A 16,856-nucleotide genomic window follows, 5' to 3' on the forward strand; every position below is an offset into this window, starting at 1 on the left:
ATAGAATAAATGAGATCAATAATAATGCAACCACTTTCTCTTTATATCTCTTAGTTATGCGCATCAACTAGATTATAACTTTGATTGAGAAGTCACAACTAGATTTTTTAAATACCAAAGTCAGAAAGATTAAAACAAGCCAATTCTTGAAATCCTACAGCTTCTTGTCGTTTGGGCTTTAAAATATTGAAAACACCCTAACTTTGAGAGACGTATTGTAATTTTACTGTAACTATGTAGTTTTACTTTGATTATGATTATGAGTTTCATGTACGTTTGGGTAATATTAATGCGGGGTATTCAAAAGATTTTATTTAGATTTTTAGTTTAACTGCGCTTTGAAAAAACGCATTAGAAGAGAAAGCAATATTATAACGGTGACATGTTCGAAGATCAGAATTGATTAGATCAAGAATAATAATGCATTATCTTCGTGTCAGGAATGACACAACTTCTCATCCAAATGAAGCCATAAAATTATCAACACATTTTTAAAAATACATATCAATATCTAAGAAATACACAAATAACGGAGATTGTTTAACAGAGCAACTTATATCAATCGTCATCCGGTAGAAACATATTATATCGATTTGCTGGCCTTTGGCTGAAGAAATCCATATTATGTATAAGCAAGGTCAACTAGCCTCAGGACATTGCTAAGTACAAATACGTGCATATTCAGTGCTCTAAAACAAAAGGATATAGGACAAGTCTTAGTCTTTTGAAAATTTTTATCCTTTAGAAATTTGCTCTAACCTTGTTAATGGGCTATCACTTCGACAATATTCTACTTTATCGCTTAATACTCACTGTATACTTTATGGACTATTTTTTCCCATCTAAATTTTAATGGATATTGTCCTCTTTGAATTGTTCTTTTCTTTGAATTAGTAATATATCGATAATGTACCTATTGCTGATAAAGTATCTCAATTGTTGATAATGACTAAGGCAAAACAAAATATGTTAGTTCTGACTAAAAGAAGAGTAGACATTTGACGTAAACTGAGGATTAATTTAAAGCACTTTATAATGAATTAAATGTATCATTAAAATACATTGCTAGGTTACATTCTGAAATACTTATTGGTAAAAAACAGAACATAAAGCAATATCAAGTTCATTGTCCAGACAACAATTTTTAAACATTTGTGTACCATATATATTATCATAACTGTATTTACTCAAGTTCTGCTACATATATTATTACCAGACCTATTTTGATCGTTGATGGCTCATGAGACATGTCTCGATCTATGTTAATTTCTTCATTACAGTAGTATAATAAGTATAACAGATTGATGTCTGCTTGTTATATCCTTCATTTCTCCACAAATATTTCGGGTTCTCCTCTAGCTGAGTTGAACAAATATACTTCAGGATAGTTTATCAACTCAATATTGTTCAGAAGGTCTTCAAAGATGTTACAACAGATGTAAGGAGGTGGATAGACTTTAAAAAGGCAGTCGTCACTAGATCACTCTATTACTTGTGATATCGTTATCTATCAATTCCATCTAACGCAAGAGAGAAGACACACATACACCGACAGCTGCTGTTGAAGACATAATCTTTTTTAAAAATGATTTATGAAGACATATGTTAATAAGAATAATATGAAGACGTTAGTTCTTTTAGAAAGATGAATAAAAAATACTGAATATAGAAACTTTGAAATCCTGCTCAATCATCAACACATTCATCCGAGATCAAGAGTTTAGCTGGATATTTTGCATATCATGGTATTTTGACGCTAATCGCCAGGCAGTCTTGATTCTAAAAATGAAAACCGAGTCAAACATCGAAATCATTGCTGGCAAGATGTGGAAGATCACAAAAATATCAAAATGTGGGTCTAACACTGCCTAATCTTAACGTCAGTTGTTGCGGGGTGGGGGTGGCCCCTGCAACTGCAACTCTCCACAACACCCCTACCCGCACTACAGGACACGTTTAATCCGAATTTCTTTACGCCCAAGCAAATAATTTACTTTCTATATTTTAATATAGTTGGCTTGCTTTGCATGATTTTAATGTTTTAATCCCGTCTTCCTTTCCAGGGCCCGTTTTCATGAACGTGGACTAGCACTCAGTCTCTGGCTATCTCTGACTTTAGTCAAGGACTTGAAAAAACTGGATTTCATTTGAGCTGACTAAGCAAGTCCCAAACTAAAATCACAGAACCTTCGGACTAAGTTTGGCCAAGGTTTAGTCATTTGCTAAGGCAGGACTTTACAAGTTTAGACTGAGACTAGTTACTAGGAGACGTCGTGGCGTCAACAAGATAGCAGCTATTTTTAGATGAGAGATCTTCGATTCGGAAGGAAAATACGTCGGTTACGAATGACATATGCAAAAAGTGTCCTGTCGCTATTGACAATTGCTTTTAAAAGTACAGATCGTTGAAAGTACACATTTTTGTGAACAAAAACATTTTTAAAAGACTGAATCTAATAGGCTCGTGAGTTGCGAGTGAAGGGAGACTAGAAATCGAAGGATTTGCACCAAAAACAAAACAAAAATTTATTAGAAAGTATAGTGGAGACAAAAATTATTCTGCTGGCTTTGTAACTGACTGAAATAATGTGATTCATCAGAAAACTCTTTCTCTTTTGTTGGTTTGTTGATTTTATGGGTTCAATTTGTTTGTGTTTCATTGAAACTTTTATGGTTTTAAATATAGAGAATGGACATCGTTGGAGTATGATCAGTCGAGAGTCAAACCACGTGAGTTGATTCATTATGGCTTGCTAATGCCTCTTTGGAAATCTTTTGCGTTGAAAGTATGAAGGCGGATAAGAGACTAGCTAGTCCGAAACTAGAGAACGTTCAAGAAATCCGAATGTTTAAGTCACTTGCTCCGCTAAGGCTTAAGACTAGCAAGCCATTTACTAGACTATAAATAACTAAATCTAGTCTTCGTTCATGAAAACGGGCCCATGATAGTAAGTAAATGCGCCTTACTTTTAAGGTTTAATTACAGTTTACTTTTCAGGTCAGAAAGTAGTTGGGCCTACATTCTTTGTCAAGTTGAAGAAATTGTCTGACTTTGCGTATTTTTTTTACTAAAAAAATTATAAACCAACCTGCTTTAAGTCTTTGTTTGGACTTAATAGTAATCATTAAGAGCCTAGTCACAGAGGGAGAGTTCATCATCATCTCTATTGATTTCATTTGAATCCAATTCAAATTTTTAATTGCCGAATCATTCTACAAACTGCTCTACTAGTTCTATATGAATATTTATAAACAATAAACAAATAAATATTTGTTCTTTAAGATCTGCATCTTACGAATAGTACCAGTTCGTGGCTACCGTATTCTGCGAAGGACTTCCGGATAAATCTAACGAATCCTCTAGTTGACGTCAGATCAACTGCAAACATTAAAAAGATTGCCCTACTAATTGAGCTATCTTTCCCCCCTTTTACACTCACGACCTTCACTGCTGTAAGTTGAATCATGTCTTTAAAAATCAATAAGATAAATTTTTATTGTTTTCCATTTATGCGTAGATATTTACAAAAGGGTGCAAATCAAACTATCCAGCCATAATCATTTATTGCCAATGTAAAAGCATACCATAGAGTATAAAAAAGTCATTGAAAAAGATTAGGTCTTCATTTTTTTCAAAAAAAAAGTAATCCAAGATGTTACTATTTACATTAAATACTAAGAAAACAATGCCAATTACAAGAACCGTCGTCAACTCGACAAAATTGTTGTTTTTCTGTACAAAACCAAATAGCGTGGATAGAAGGAGATACATATTTACAAAGATTTGCAATATTTACATACCATTTTAAACAATATAAATATAGTGATTAATACCATAATGTCATGGTCATAATGGAACAGGAAAGAAATGATAGAAATGCAATATTATCTTGCAAAGGAATGAGGTATCACATTGTGCGTTGGATCACAAAAAAAAAAAGAAACTACATGCACACATCAAATAATTCAAATTACAAAATAAATAATCTTTTTATTATGCAAATTGATGCATAATCATAAAACGAACAAGATAACAAAGCTTTACCTTAGAGAAAATGTTCTTATATCAGTCTAGATAATCTTTATTCTAATTCTCTTTGTATTTGACTTTGATATCAAGGAAATATTAGACGAACAACTTTTTGTGTGATTATTTAAACCATAAATCCCTGTTTAAATTCTGACATTTATCATTTGAATGACAAAATCTATAAACTGCTTCTCGCCTTTCCTATAAGCATGTGGATTAGTACCGCCCCCCGAGTCTATTGTTTTTGAGGATTCGCGTAAAAGTTTAAATTTGTTGATGAGCCAAAGGAACAGATACAAAATAGCAATTTTGTTCGATTGGAAAGTGTAGTTGACCTTTTGCCAAGGGAAGAGGAAGGGGGGGGGGGGGGGGGGGGGGGGGGGGGATCCAGAGGGAAACAATCTGAAATGTCAATAGACCAATTTTTAATCAAAGGTATTAAATCATCTGTCAAGCAAATAAACTGAATGTGAAACAACTCGAGATTTTACATTAGGCCGTGATTCTACTACATGTTATATTGTTGCAAAAAGTAGGATTTAATGTTAAATAATGTTCCATGTACATCTGAAGCTAAATATATGTCCTTTGTTTAGTTATCTCGATGGTAAAGTAAACGAAGGACACGAAAACCCGACATTACTCCATAAATTTAATTTACTCTACAACCCTCATGTCTATATACGAAGCATACAATTTCTACAAAAGTCTGCAGTCTAAATTTATGCCCTTTCTCTATTCATCTCGAAAACAAAAATTCCACATTATTCCATGAATATCAATTTACTCACCCACCCTTAAAATCCTTATATCTATAAGTCTATAACACATTAAGTTCAAAATACAAAATTAGATTGGTTATAAAGCTTGGCTAAGGGGTGGAAATGAAGTAAATGATCCTCATTACTATAACAAAAATCCTCTACAGTTTTTTTTGCTCCAGGAAGCTTTTTCTGCTTGAACGCGTTCAGTCTATTGGGTAAAATGCCCGACCACGTGTGCAGTAATGTTTAATGTACTTTAGGCATTTTGCAAATTCTTTTTCATACGCTAATAATTAACGTGTTTATACAAGATGTTGCCATGTAAAACTTTAAAATTTCAACATTTTCTGACTTTTAAATTGGTAAAAGGTTAACCATAAGTCTAGCCGGCCTTTCTAATGTTTTTAGACCACGAACAAACTATTCTTGCTAAATGCAATCATTCTTTTCAAACATTGTTCAGATATTATCTTAAAAGGGTAAAATACAACACATTTTACAAAATATCATTTATCGTAAAAAAAAAATTCGCTTCAATGTGAGATTCAGAACTGATATAATCAACATTCTCTGTCGGGTGGCTTTCAACAACATAATAATATCAGAAAACTGCATAAAGGCTAATAAATGTTATCATATTTGGAATTGCTTAATAAACTGATAGGGTAAAACAATTAGTCAAAACCTTCAAGATATCTACGAAAACACACCAGGAAAATTCAATATTATTCATTTGCGTTGCATGGGTTGACAATAAATAGAATTTCCTCCAAATGTGACCCACCGACTTAAAATGGTATTATGTCGAGGTGATTTAGGTGATAAAAATGGATTTTATAGTCATCATTGTGAATCTTAGGTTCAGTCGTTGTGTTTTACTGATTACAATCTATATATTTATTCAAAGAGGAAATATTAACATCTGGCATAGGCTTTAAATTTCTATTTTGATATCTGGGTCACCCTGACATTATGCCAATGCGAGGCGCTGGGTCACAAATAGCGTTTTATTTAGACAGGAGAATGATACTTTTGCAACAAGGCCAGTTGTCGCTCAAGCTTAGCTTTTTCCACAAGAGCTGCATCCAGTTTTTTGTTCAAGTCATTTTCAGACGTTTTCCACAGCAGTAAAAGTTCCTCTTTGGTTACATTGTCTAAACAAAAGGCCGCGGAGGCCACAGGAGTCTGAGCACCTTCGGATGCTACTGGTAAATGGTCTTGATACGACGGAGTCTTAAATACTAGAGACCTTATATCTACGTTGCTTGTTTTGAAAACTAAGGCTTTATTGCTATTATCGATATTATTAACAGTATCATTGTTCTTATTACTGGGAGCGGAAGCACCTGGTATGTTATCATTGTCATCATTAGAACTATTGTCATCGTTATCATTGTAATCATTATTATCCTCGTCACCATCAACAATATTATCAATAACACTGTCCGATATGGCCGATGTATTGAGCAAAACTGAACTGTCTGTCAATAAGTTAGACGAAGTTGGAATTATGCAAGCCCCCTCTCGCTTGTCACTCCTCGTTCGTATACAAGGGGTTGATTCACACACGTTTTCATCATCATCTTCATCATCATCTTCTTCATCGTCGGAATTTGAATATGGAATTCCGTTGTATAATGTACCAACCGCGACAGGTATCAGCTCCTGGCTGAGAACACTAGGTGTCAAAGATGTTGACATCTGGCCACCTGCGCATGATGACTGTAATCCTTCACGAGTGTTGACAGAACTCGATATAGATGCCCGTGCACGAGGGGGTTTGTGATTTGGTGGAAGACCTGCGCTTTTATTTGTAGTTGCATTTCTATTCGGGTTAAAAAAGTAATTGGCACTATTGCCACTACTTTGCACAACTGAAAGACTTCTTTGTCGCTGGTGGGGAGAAGAAGAATTAGAATCAACAGAATAGCTCCGATTAAATTCTTGTGAAGATGATATATCCGAGATATTGAACTGAGGCTTCCGGAATCGCTTCCGCCGCTGTTTAGATGAGCCCAAATTTGAAGATGTTAACAGTAATGTAGGCGCTAACGATGACCCACCATCGGCTTCTCTAAGACTGAGGCTTGTCTGAGAAGAAAAACGACTTCCTCGACTACAACGACTTCCGCCAAGAAGACTTTCATCAGACTCCGCTGAAGAAGATTCCGAATCGTCATCGATCTTATTACAATTGCCCTTCATATTAAATTCTTCATCCGAGCTTATCTTTTCACGGCTGCGCCCGCTTTCCCTGGACATTTTTCTCCTCTTGCTTCCAGGGGAACATTCTATTTGGTCCATTTTCATTGTGGACGCCCCAAGTTCAATATTGACTGTCAATTTGTTCAACGGAATCTCAATAATATTTGGTGTCTCAGGGTCATCGTCATCCATTAAACCATTATCCCTCATCTCTTTCAACCTGAAAAATGTAAAGCAATACTTTCATCAATGATATTTTACTAGCTATTCAATGTGAGAATAAAAGTATGAACAAGAATCGGTATACACGATTTCTTTGTGCTTTTGTAATCTTGTGGTATGACACTCGCATTTGACCTTGTTGAGCAGGGCAAAATAAAATCTTTGGAAAAGACTCTTTATTCACATTCCCGAACTTTACTCGTGTCTAAAAGGGGTACCTACTTGGCCGAAAACTACTTTGTGTTTACTGAAATACAGTGTAATAGCGCATCACAGGAATCATGTCCTGCACAACATGTTAAAAATTCTTGTTGCTGGCTGGAACGCATTGTAAAGCAATTTGAGCACATTTAGTGGACATTGCACTGCATAAAACTTCAAGCTTTTAAGTTAATGAGATTCTCTTTTAGCAGAGTTTAATTTTGGCAGGAATACTAATATATTAAATTATTTCTCAAACTAATCCTCATTACCAGCCTAAGTTTTTTATGAAATGCACTAAACAGACTGAAACGAACCAAAGTGGAATTTAATCTCAATCTCGGGCACAACAATGTTTACTGTTTTTTTCTCATTTCCTGGAAATTGGTTAGTTGTAATATGAAAACAATGCTAGGTAATATAGTTGTCCTTCAGAGGCATTCATTGGAGCCATGGAGCCGGAGTAAATCCCGGTTTCCATAGAGTGAAACGGGAAAGAGCTATTGCTTGCCATCCTTTGGATAAGACATCATTCTATCGTAAAGCACTTTCCGCCAGCTTTAACAGATCCAGCTACCCAATCACTGCAGGATTAGAAAAATCTCGACTTCCCCCGGGATAGTTCTCAATCTACCAACTGAGCTATTGGGACACCCAAAGTTGGGTTATATACTAAATTATATTATACAATGTCGGAGAACCTATTCCATATCAGGTCACATATAATTTTCCTACACGGACGGACTTTAAAATGAAGACACAACTTTTTAAAATAGTTTAAGTCTATTTTAAAAATAGGAGTTAAACTATAATCAGATTGTTTATTAATGGCGCGTGTTTTTCTGGTTTTTCTCAGCTGTACCTCTATCAAAAGTTGTAAAAGTTGGTGTCAACCTCTGACTCAATTTGTCTTAACAGAATCTAGCTTTTGGACCGTATCCATACCATATTTAAAAAAGTTTTCTTCTTTAAGACCTATAAAAAACTACTTCAAAACAGCGGACATAAAATAAGAAATTTTACACTGTAAAAAATGAAAACAAGTTAGGCACCACAAAGTATGAATGAATTCATCGTATTCCAAAAAATCTTGTGCTGACGTAGTGATTATGAGTTCACGTCATACTTCTTTCCAAATTAGAACAATTCGCTTTAAGTGTTATTAACATACCACTTATGTAGTTTGTATTAAATTTTGAATTTATTATTTCTGGCATATTATCTACTCGTAGATCATGTCGCAATTACCAAAGACTAATATGAAATCTCTTGCTTTAAATCATTTGAAATAGTGATTGTATACTCAATATTGTCAAATTAACACTGTTAATATAACTTAGAAAATTTTTTGTCTATGCATGAACGTTTCACATGGCCTTTAAAGGTTTTAAAAACATATTAGGCACTTAAACAACACAATACGGTACGGAATCTCTATCGGTTCCACTCGCGTAAAGCTGCGAAAAGAAGTCTTCTTGTATCTATCGATAAGCCATTAAAGAGGACGGCAATGGTTTTGGAATTTCACAATCAACTATGAGAAGATCGTTATTGAAATACGATTGAGAGATCACCAGTGTAGAACGACGGGGCAGGAAAAGGATCATAGATAACTTTGATATGGATATCATCCAAAGATGTATGGGTGAGCGTAAATATACATCCGAAATAAATATTGGACGTCTGATTATTCAAGCAAAAAAAGGACCATGGGTTCTGGGCAGAGAATCATTGTTTTTCTTGCAGGTGGTGATGATACTGGATATTTAAAAGGATGCCGTGCCATTTTTTCTTCTCTGCGTCATCTGGAATATTATTCTGGGGTCAATGCAAAGGCGTTTAAAAAAATATCGTTTGCTGCCCTCCATTGAAGCACCCAGCTGTATTGTATTGGACAAAGCTACCATTCGTTGGCCCATGGTCACTTTAAGGCTCCAACTTTGGCAAATATAAAAGCTGACATTATTTCATGCTTTCAATCAGACAGCACTACGTATTCTATACTAATAAGTAAAAAAATTGAACCAGAAACAGCTTGCAAAGCAGGCTGTCTAATCAGGGAGTTCTGACACGCGGTTGTGCGACTTCCTCCATATCACTGTGAGCGCAATCCAATTGAGGTCATTGGGCCTAAGTAGAGGGAAAGATTGAGAGGAGAAACACCAAATTTACTCTCACAGACGAGGCAATAAACGATAAAGAGTAGACTGAGAAAAGGCATGCCTCAACCTTCGCAAACTAGAGAAATATTACATTTCATTGGATACAGTGATTCTCGGAATATTTCTGTGGTCGTTTCATTTCTCCTTTTCATCATCCTCGTCATCAGACTGTGCTGATTGATGTGTCCAAAATTTCTTGGTTGTTGTTGTTGCTGTTGTTGTTATTGTTGTTGTTATTGTTGAATACATATTTGTTGAGACACTGTCTAATAATTGATGAAATTACGTAAATTTATGTAATCCTCTTTGGCATAAACACAAGCTATTTGTCAAACTTTCGTTTGTATTCACCAGTAATGTGTATTGATAGTTATAAAATGTAGATGTCTGATAGTTAATCATTGCTATTCGTTGCTTCATATTCAAATACTGCACATATATCGTTTAAGCTTCAATTAACCGAACACTCCAGTTTAACGAATTCCTTCAAAATGGATTTGCGGAAAATTCATAATGTTGATAATGTAAATCTTCTATGAGTTCCGATCCTCACCTGTTATCGATTTTAATATAGCTGTAATAAACGAAATACTTTCCTATTGTTTTAAAATTCTGGAAAAATATTTTTTTATTAAGACAAATTGATTCAGAGGTTCATAAAATTTTTTGCAGCTACCTATGCATTGAGGGGCAGCTGAGAAAAAGAAGAAATACACGCGCCATTTATTAAAAATCTGACTATAAGTCTTTAAACTATTAACCATATTAAGTCATTTGTTTTCTTACCATTTGGCCTTTTCAACGATATCATAAAAGTTTCTATTGATTCGTTTGGTCTTTGCAATATCAGCGAGGCGGTTTCTCTGTGGACGCAAGATTACAGTAGTTTTTTTATAGTTTTTTTTTAACCATTTTAAATCTATCGGAACACATGTTTCATCACGACTACCTCACCCGACACAGCAATCAGCAACATGACTCTTACCACCAAAATACGGCTTTAAGCTAAAATAACAAGCGTTTCCTTTCGTTAAGAGCAAACTCTTCATCCTCCTCTTAAAACTCATGATCATCATGATCATGATCGTCATCGTCGTCATCATCATCATCATCATCATCATCATCATCATCATCATCATCATCATCATCATTATTATCAGCATCATCATCATCATCATAATCATCGTCATCATCATCATCATCATCATCTTCATCATCATCACCATCATCATCATCATCATCATCATCATCATCATCATCATCATCATCAAAATCATCGTCATCATCATCATTATCATCATCATCATCATCATCATCATCATCATCATCATCATCATCATCATCATCATCATCATCAATGCCGTCATCATCATCATATGCTCAAGCAACATTGTCATATGTTTTAAAATTATCACGGTTTCATTAATAAAAAACATTCGACGACTGACTTAATTATGTGTTAAACTATTAAAATTACGACAAAAAATTACAGACACGTACACATAGAACACACACAGACACACGCATACATAAATGCACAAACTCCATATATATATATATATATATATATATATATATATATATATATATATATATATATATATATATATAATGGCAAACATCCAATATCTCTATACATCTATGTCCATTCTTTCCATCCAACTTGCTCCCTCAAATTAATCCACAACAAGGGTTATAAAACCATTGAAAACGTACCCTAATTGTCGATTTTTGAAATAGTCGCGCAAAGTCTCTTTTCTTTACAATCCCCAACATTTCTTTGGCAGATTGATGAGGGGAAAGCAACTCTGCTGAGTAAATTATTCTTTGGAGTCTCTGTTGGCAAAATAAATAAATGAATGAATAAATAAATCATCAAATCAATCGAAACATGATATCTTAGACACTTTAAATTGTGTAAGTTGACCAATACCTAATAATAAGATGAGCCCAAATATGACGAAATCGTCAACTACTACGAGTAGTAGTCAATCGATGTCGGGATTTATGTTTGTGCCGTTTGTTATTGTACCATGGAAATCTTTTCAGATTATTCACCCAATCAATGATGGGTTATATAGGGGTCAGAAAAAAATCCCTGCCGGCTCCGAGTTAAAACCAGTACAGTTGCTTGTGTGTCGTGTATTTATTGACCATAATTTGACTAGTATAAGGAGCTCCATTTCTAAATGACAGTGGCTTAGGTGTGCTACTCTCTTTTCTTATTTTCGTTGAAACTAAAGTAGGTTTTGAAAACCGCAGTCTCAGATAACATTGCTATTGAGTCCAAAGGCATTTTAAAATCTAGTCAATTACCTAAAAAACAAATAATAAGATTCTTTATTCTTTTTAATGAGTGCATTAATATAACGCTTATAAGTCTCAGATTTAATACTTTCAATGAATAAGGGAATCGATAAACAAAGCAAAATTTTACGGACAAGGGTGAAAAATGAAAAATGAAGGTCTATATTATAATATTACTTACTGTCAGATCTAATTTTAGATCAAGGCATTGGATGGACAGAGAAGCCATGTAAAGTATTCAAAATGATAGCCTCGACAATACTTCCTTCAATTCAGCGACAAGCGAGGGGCTTTCGTCTTGTTTTCAATTGTAATGCCTTTTCATATAGTTTTAGCTACGATGTAAAGCTTACCTGGCTGATAAACATGAGGTGAACACTCTTCCATCGACTGGTCTGCGGACATTGTCTGATATAGGGTACGAGGAATCTATAGATGAGATATTCCATCACCAGAACAATCACACCGACGCCAAAACCGACACATAACATGACAAACAGGCCTGGGGGTGATTGAATTTTTTTAAAAATATAGAAACATATAAATGATACATTTTATAGCATGTAATTTTAAACAGTGATTATTCCATGATAACTTTTTGAAAATACTGTTTATATCCTTATAGAGGCACTTGTTGGGGGATTTAGTGAAAGGCAAGTATGAAATAACCCATGCGTTAGCCGCCGTGCAACCCTAAAATTAATTTAAAAATGTTCACTTTGTTTTGCTGTTATTAAAAAAAATAACAAGATTTTTAAAGCGGGGTTCGATTCTAATTAACGAAAAAAACGATAATGGAGAGGATTGTTCCTATCTGAAGTCGCTCCGTTATCACTCTTTCGTTAGTATTTTCACGATCCCAGGCTTCAGGCCCCCCCCCCCCCCCCCGCTCTCTTTGATTCTTAGTGGTCATTTTTGTGTCTTTAATAAAATTGTTAATATGTAAAGCGACCGAATTGATTGAGTCTTTTTGTTTTGAAACTCTAAAACTTCTTTCGATACTTTATTTGGTTCATAAATTTGGTATAGTGGGTACATCTCCTGCTTATCTCAAATTTCTTCTGTTTGTTCGCCTTATCAATTGATCTAGGATGTCTTTGAAGTTAGCTGCATACATACGCTAGATGCACAATTCTAATTAGCAAGCCAAATGTACTTTGTGGCTTGATTTAACTTTTTTTTTTTTAAAGACACCATTTTGACTTGGTTTGAGCACGTTTCCATTACAACAATGGGCCCTTACATTTGAGTTTCAGATCTGCAAACAAGAACGTGTCATTAACAGCAACTAGACCATGAGTATGCATAAAATTAAATATTCAATTGAATTAAAATATTTATCTTTAAAACGCTTATCTAGGTAAACACAATGCTCTAAGATTTTTAACAATATGTCGAAAGAGAAGCAGCGTGCATTTAAGAAAGATTAGTGACATGCAGTTTAAGACAGTTAAAATTTGGGCAAAGAAAAGTGTGTTTGGCACATGGGGGGAACCTCTTATCTTCAGTAGGACGAAGTCTTAAATACTTTTCATCAGACCCTAGGCAGATAATGTTTTAAATAATCTTCTATCTCTACGCATATTTTTGGTTTTGTCCAGTTAAGCACTCCCAACCTGTAATAAAGATGTTACCTGCATGATGGGTGACCTCAAGCTGGGAATCTTCCTCTGAGATCCTCTTTTTGATGCAATGGGCATCGGCAAAATGGACGTCTATCAAATCCGCTATATATCCCACTCTGTGGTATTCTGATATCTTTTTCGATAAGGCTGCCTGAAATGACAGTGAAAAAAAAGTATTAATTACAACACAGTGTGGTTTAACTTGAGCTTTGAGCTTGATCGTTTATATAGCACAATATCCACGAAACGTGCTCAAAGCGCTTTACAAAGGGTCAACCAACAGCAATACTTAACATGTAGGACAAGACATGACGCCTGTAAGGCGATATTATAATTTCTTTCAGACAGAGACAACGCTGTTAACGGTCATGTTCTCATTTTATTACTGAGTACGATGAGAGAATATGAGTAAAGAGCCCTTTTTAAAAGGATTCAACTAAGCGCCGCTCGGCACTCAAACCCAGAACCTTCCGATCTGAAGGCGAATGTCATACCACTAGATCATATAGCCGCACGTAATATTATCTATTTCATTGAGATGGTGATAAAAAAATTGTTGTTGAGGGGGCGGGAAATAAGTCAAGGATTTATAAACCTACAGTCTGATTTTAAAACAAATTGGTGCTTTAGATACCAAGCTGATGACCTAGTTGAACATAACGTCATTCACTGACTTGATAAAGGAAGCAGGTTTAATAGGTCAAAGAAGGTGTCCGGCGACCTGCTTTGAATTGCAGTTAGGCGGACGATTTCATGAGTCCAAACGTGAGAAGTTAAACAAACCATAGATCACTTAGGATCTGGTTACAAAGACAAGTAGATTTAAGAAGTCTCGGGATTAAGACTTTTGAAAAGGTTTGCAGTCGTCTAAATCAATTTGAAGTCAACGTTTTCTGCCAAAGCCATAAACGTGTTTTAGCAATATAAGGGAGTATGTACTTACCTTTAAGGGAGATAACTTTGGAATTCCAATTCCATATTGGTCGTCTCCAAATACTTTAGATATTAGCTTTAGCTCACAGGAGGGCGCTAAATGGGCGCGTGCATAGTCTAAAATTGGATAGTCTCCCAATAGGGCGTCAAGCTTGCCTTTTCTGAGATGGAAAGATACACGTAAAACTGCCAGACATTGAGAAAAAAAATAGTCTCTCATGAGGATAATAAGATGTCGCACATAATATGAAGTTGGAATGATATGATGGGCCCTTTTGGTTTGATATGATGTGTGGCAATTGGCATATAAATCACGCACAGGGATTACATTTTTTACAGCTATCTACAATGATAATGATACGGATGTTGGTGGTGGTGGTGGTGATGATGATGATGATGATGATCATGATGATGATGATGATGATCATGATGATGATGGTGATGATGATGATGATGATGATGATGATGATGATGATGATGATGATGATGATGATGATGATGATCAGAATAAGGAGGAGGAGAGAGATCGTGGTGGTGCTGGTGATAATCATGAAGATATTCATTATGATGAAAAAGAGGTCTGAAGTTTGAAACTCTTTGGCAATTTGAGGAATGTCTTAGTTGATCGATAATTTCAGTACAAACTTCTGACGGAAATGAAAAAAAGTGTTTTGTCAGTGTAGGGCAGTATAAATCATATACTTACACAACCCAATCAATCCCCACATCTGTCTTTGGCACCTTGTAATTATGAGACACTGCATACAGTGGACTGCCCATATTCTTCAATACTTCGTCCACCGCAGATCCCGGCAACACGCCCACTCGTATGACTTGTAACTGCAATGGGTGATAAATATATTTGATAAATGAAATAGGCTTGACAAAATGTTCTATTCCTTGAAAAAAACGAGCTTTTATATAGCGCAATATCAACTAAACGCGCTCAAAGCATTTTACAAGGGATTCCTAGCCAAGAGTAACAAAGTTGTTAACGGCCAGATACTCTATTTTACATCTGAGTACGGTGACAGATTGTGAGTAAAGAGCCTTTTCCAAGGACTCAATTTTGCGCCGTTCGGGACTCGAACCCAGGACCTTCCGATCTGAAGGCGACTGTCATACCACTAGACCATCATCATCATCATCATCATCATCATCATCATCATCATCATCATCATCATCATCATCATCATCATCATCATAGCCGCAGCATTTGCGAAGACCCACAGTTTTCTAAAATCAGCTAAAACATATAAGATTTTAGGCGCAATGTTTATCAATAGGCTATCATGCTGGGTCACTAAGAGATTTTACACCTGGAACCGATAACACATTTTGACACACCGCAAGAAGTTAAGCAATCATCATCATTATGTTGAATTCATTAAAACAAAAATAAAACAGGAAACAAAACAATATTATTAGTCATAGGAATAAAAAAGCAAGAGCCAAAAGCCAAAGGTAGGACCGGGATCCTCTTAGTATTGATAAAATGCCTAATCGACTCAATCATCTCAGCTCCACCCCATCCCCTAAAAATATTAAAAAGAAGAATATAATATTTTAAGATTGCGATGTAGATTTCGCTTAAAGCATTGACATGATTCATTAACTTGTAATAGCACTCGCAAACTTTCAAAGGAAAGCAAATAACTTCAACTGAATTTATCTTTGTTTCTCCAGTAAGATCTAACTACCGTTTGAATGGGACGTAAGTTGCGATTATTTTATTAACCATTGGTATCACATTTTTTTTTTGCCAAAACAGGATCGAGCCTGATGCACTTTATTCCTTCGAATGTATGTCCCAAGGAAATGTGTTTTATAATGAAGATTAAATTCAGAGGTCCTCCTGATTGCTTAGTCCAAAAATTGTACAAGCCCCTGCAAGGTTGCATTTCTAGCTCTGCGTTGGGTATTATGTGCATTTTGTATATTAATTAATCGGAACTCTCGGAATGTATAAAATTGGACATATCAAATGAATAGCGAAAATTATACTACAAATAGGTTACTGACTATGACACTTATTTGTGTGTTACATATTCAATGATTTGAAATAGTGCATGATCATTAACTCAAAATTGTAAAAATGACAATGAATGTTGTTTAATAATTTTGAAAAATTGTATCTATACATGAAAGCTTCAAAGAGCATTTAAACGGTAGGTTTTAAACCTATTTGCTCTAAAATGATACGATACGATACAGTCTGGTTGCCAAATCAAGATTTTAACCATAACCCAAAAAAAGCGTCCGCCAAATTTTTTTTTGCATTTTATCAAAGTTGAACATCTCAAGATTAAATGTCTGAATAGTGCTGCCCTGAGGACATTGAGCATTTTGAGAAATTACGTCACAAAGGTCACGAAAAGGTCATTTTTAAAAATCCTCAAAAATCATT

General features: G+C 35.1%; 1 protein-coding gene across 1 annotated transcript in view; it reads right to left on the minus strand.

Moving 5' to 3' along the window:
- Positions 1 to 4,407: 4,407 nt before the first annotated feature.
- The window catches only part of LOC144978412 (uncharacterized), a 245,435-nt gene continuing 232,986 nt past the window's right edge, over positions 4,408 to 16,856 (minus strand). Inside the window, exons 7-13 of the mRNA XM_078924431.1 lie at positions 15,156 to 15,289; positions 14,460 to 14,610; positions 13,526 to 13,667; positions 12,245 to 12,393; positions 11,301 to 11,420; positions 10,371 to 10,447; positions 4,408 to 7,219 (exon numbers count right to left, since the gene is read on the minus strand). Coding sequence (XP_078780557.1) covers positions 5,806 to 7,219; positions 10,371 to 10,447; positions 11,301 to 11,420; positions 12,245 to 12,393; positions 13,526 to 13,667; positions 14,460 to 14,610; positions 15,156 to 15,289 — 2,187 coding nt within the window. The 3' untranslated portion in view covers positions 4,408 to 5,805. The remainder of the gene's footprint in view (positions 7,220 to 10,370; positions 10,448 to 11,300; positions 11,421 to 12,244; positions 12,394 to 13,525; positions 13,668 to 14,459; positions 14,611 to 15,155; positions 15,290 to 16,856) is intronic.

Source organism: Berghia stephanieae, chromosome 1 (genome assembly GCF_034508935.2).
Source record: "Berghia stephanieae isolate SIO BIC M18660-M18661 chromosome 1, UCSD_Bste_1.3, whole genome shotgun sequence".
NCBI lineage: Eukaryota > Metazoa > Mollusca > Gastropoda > Nudibranchia > Aeolidiidae > Berghia > Berghia stephanieae.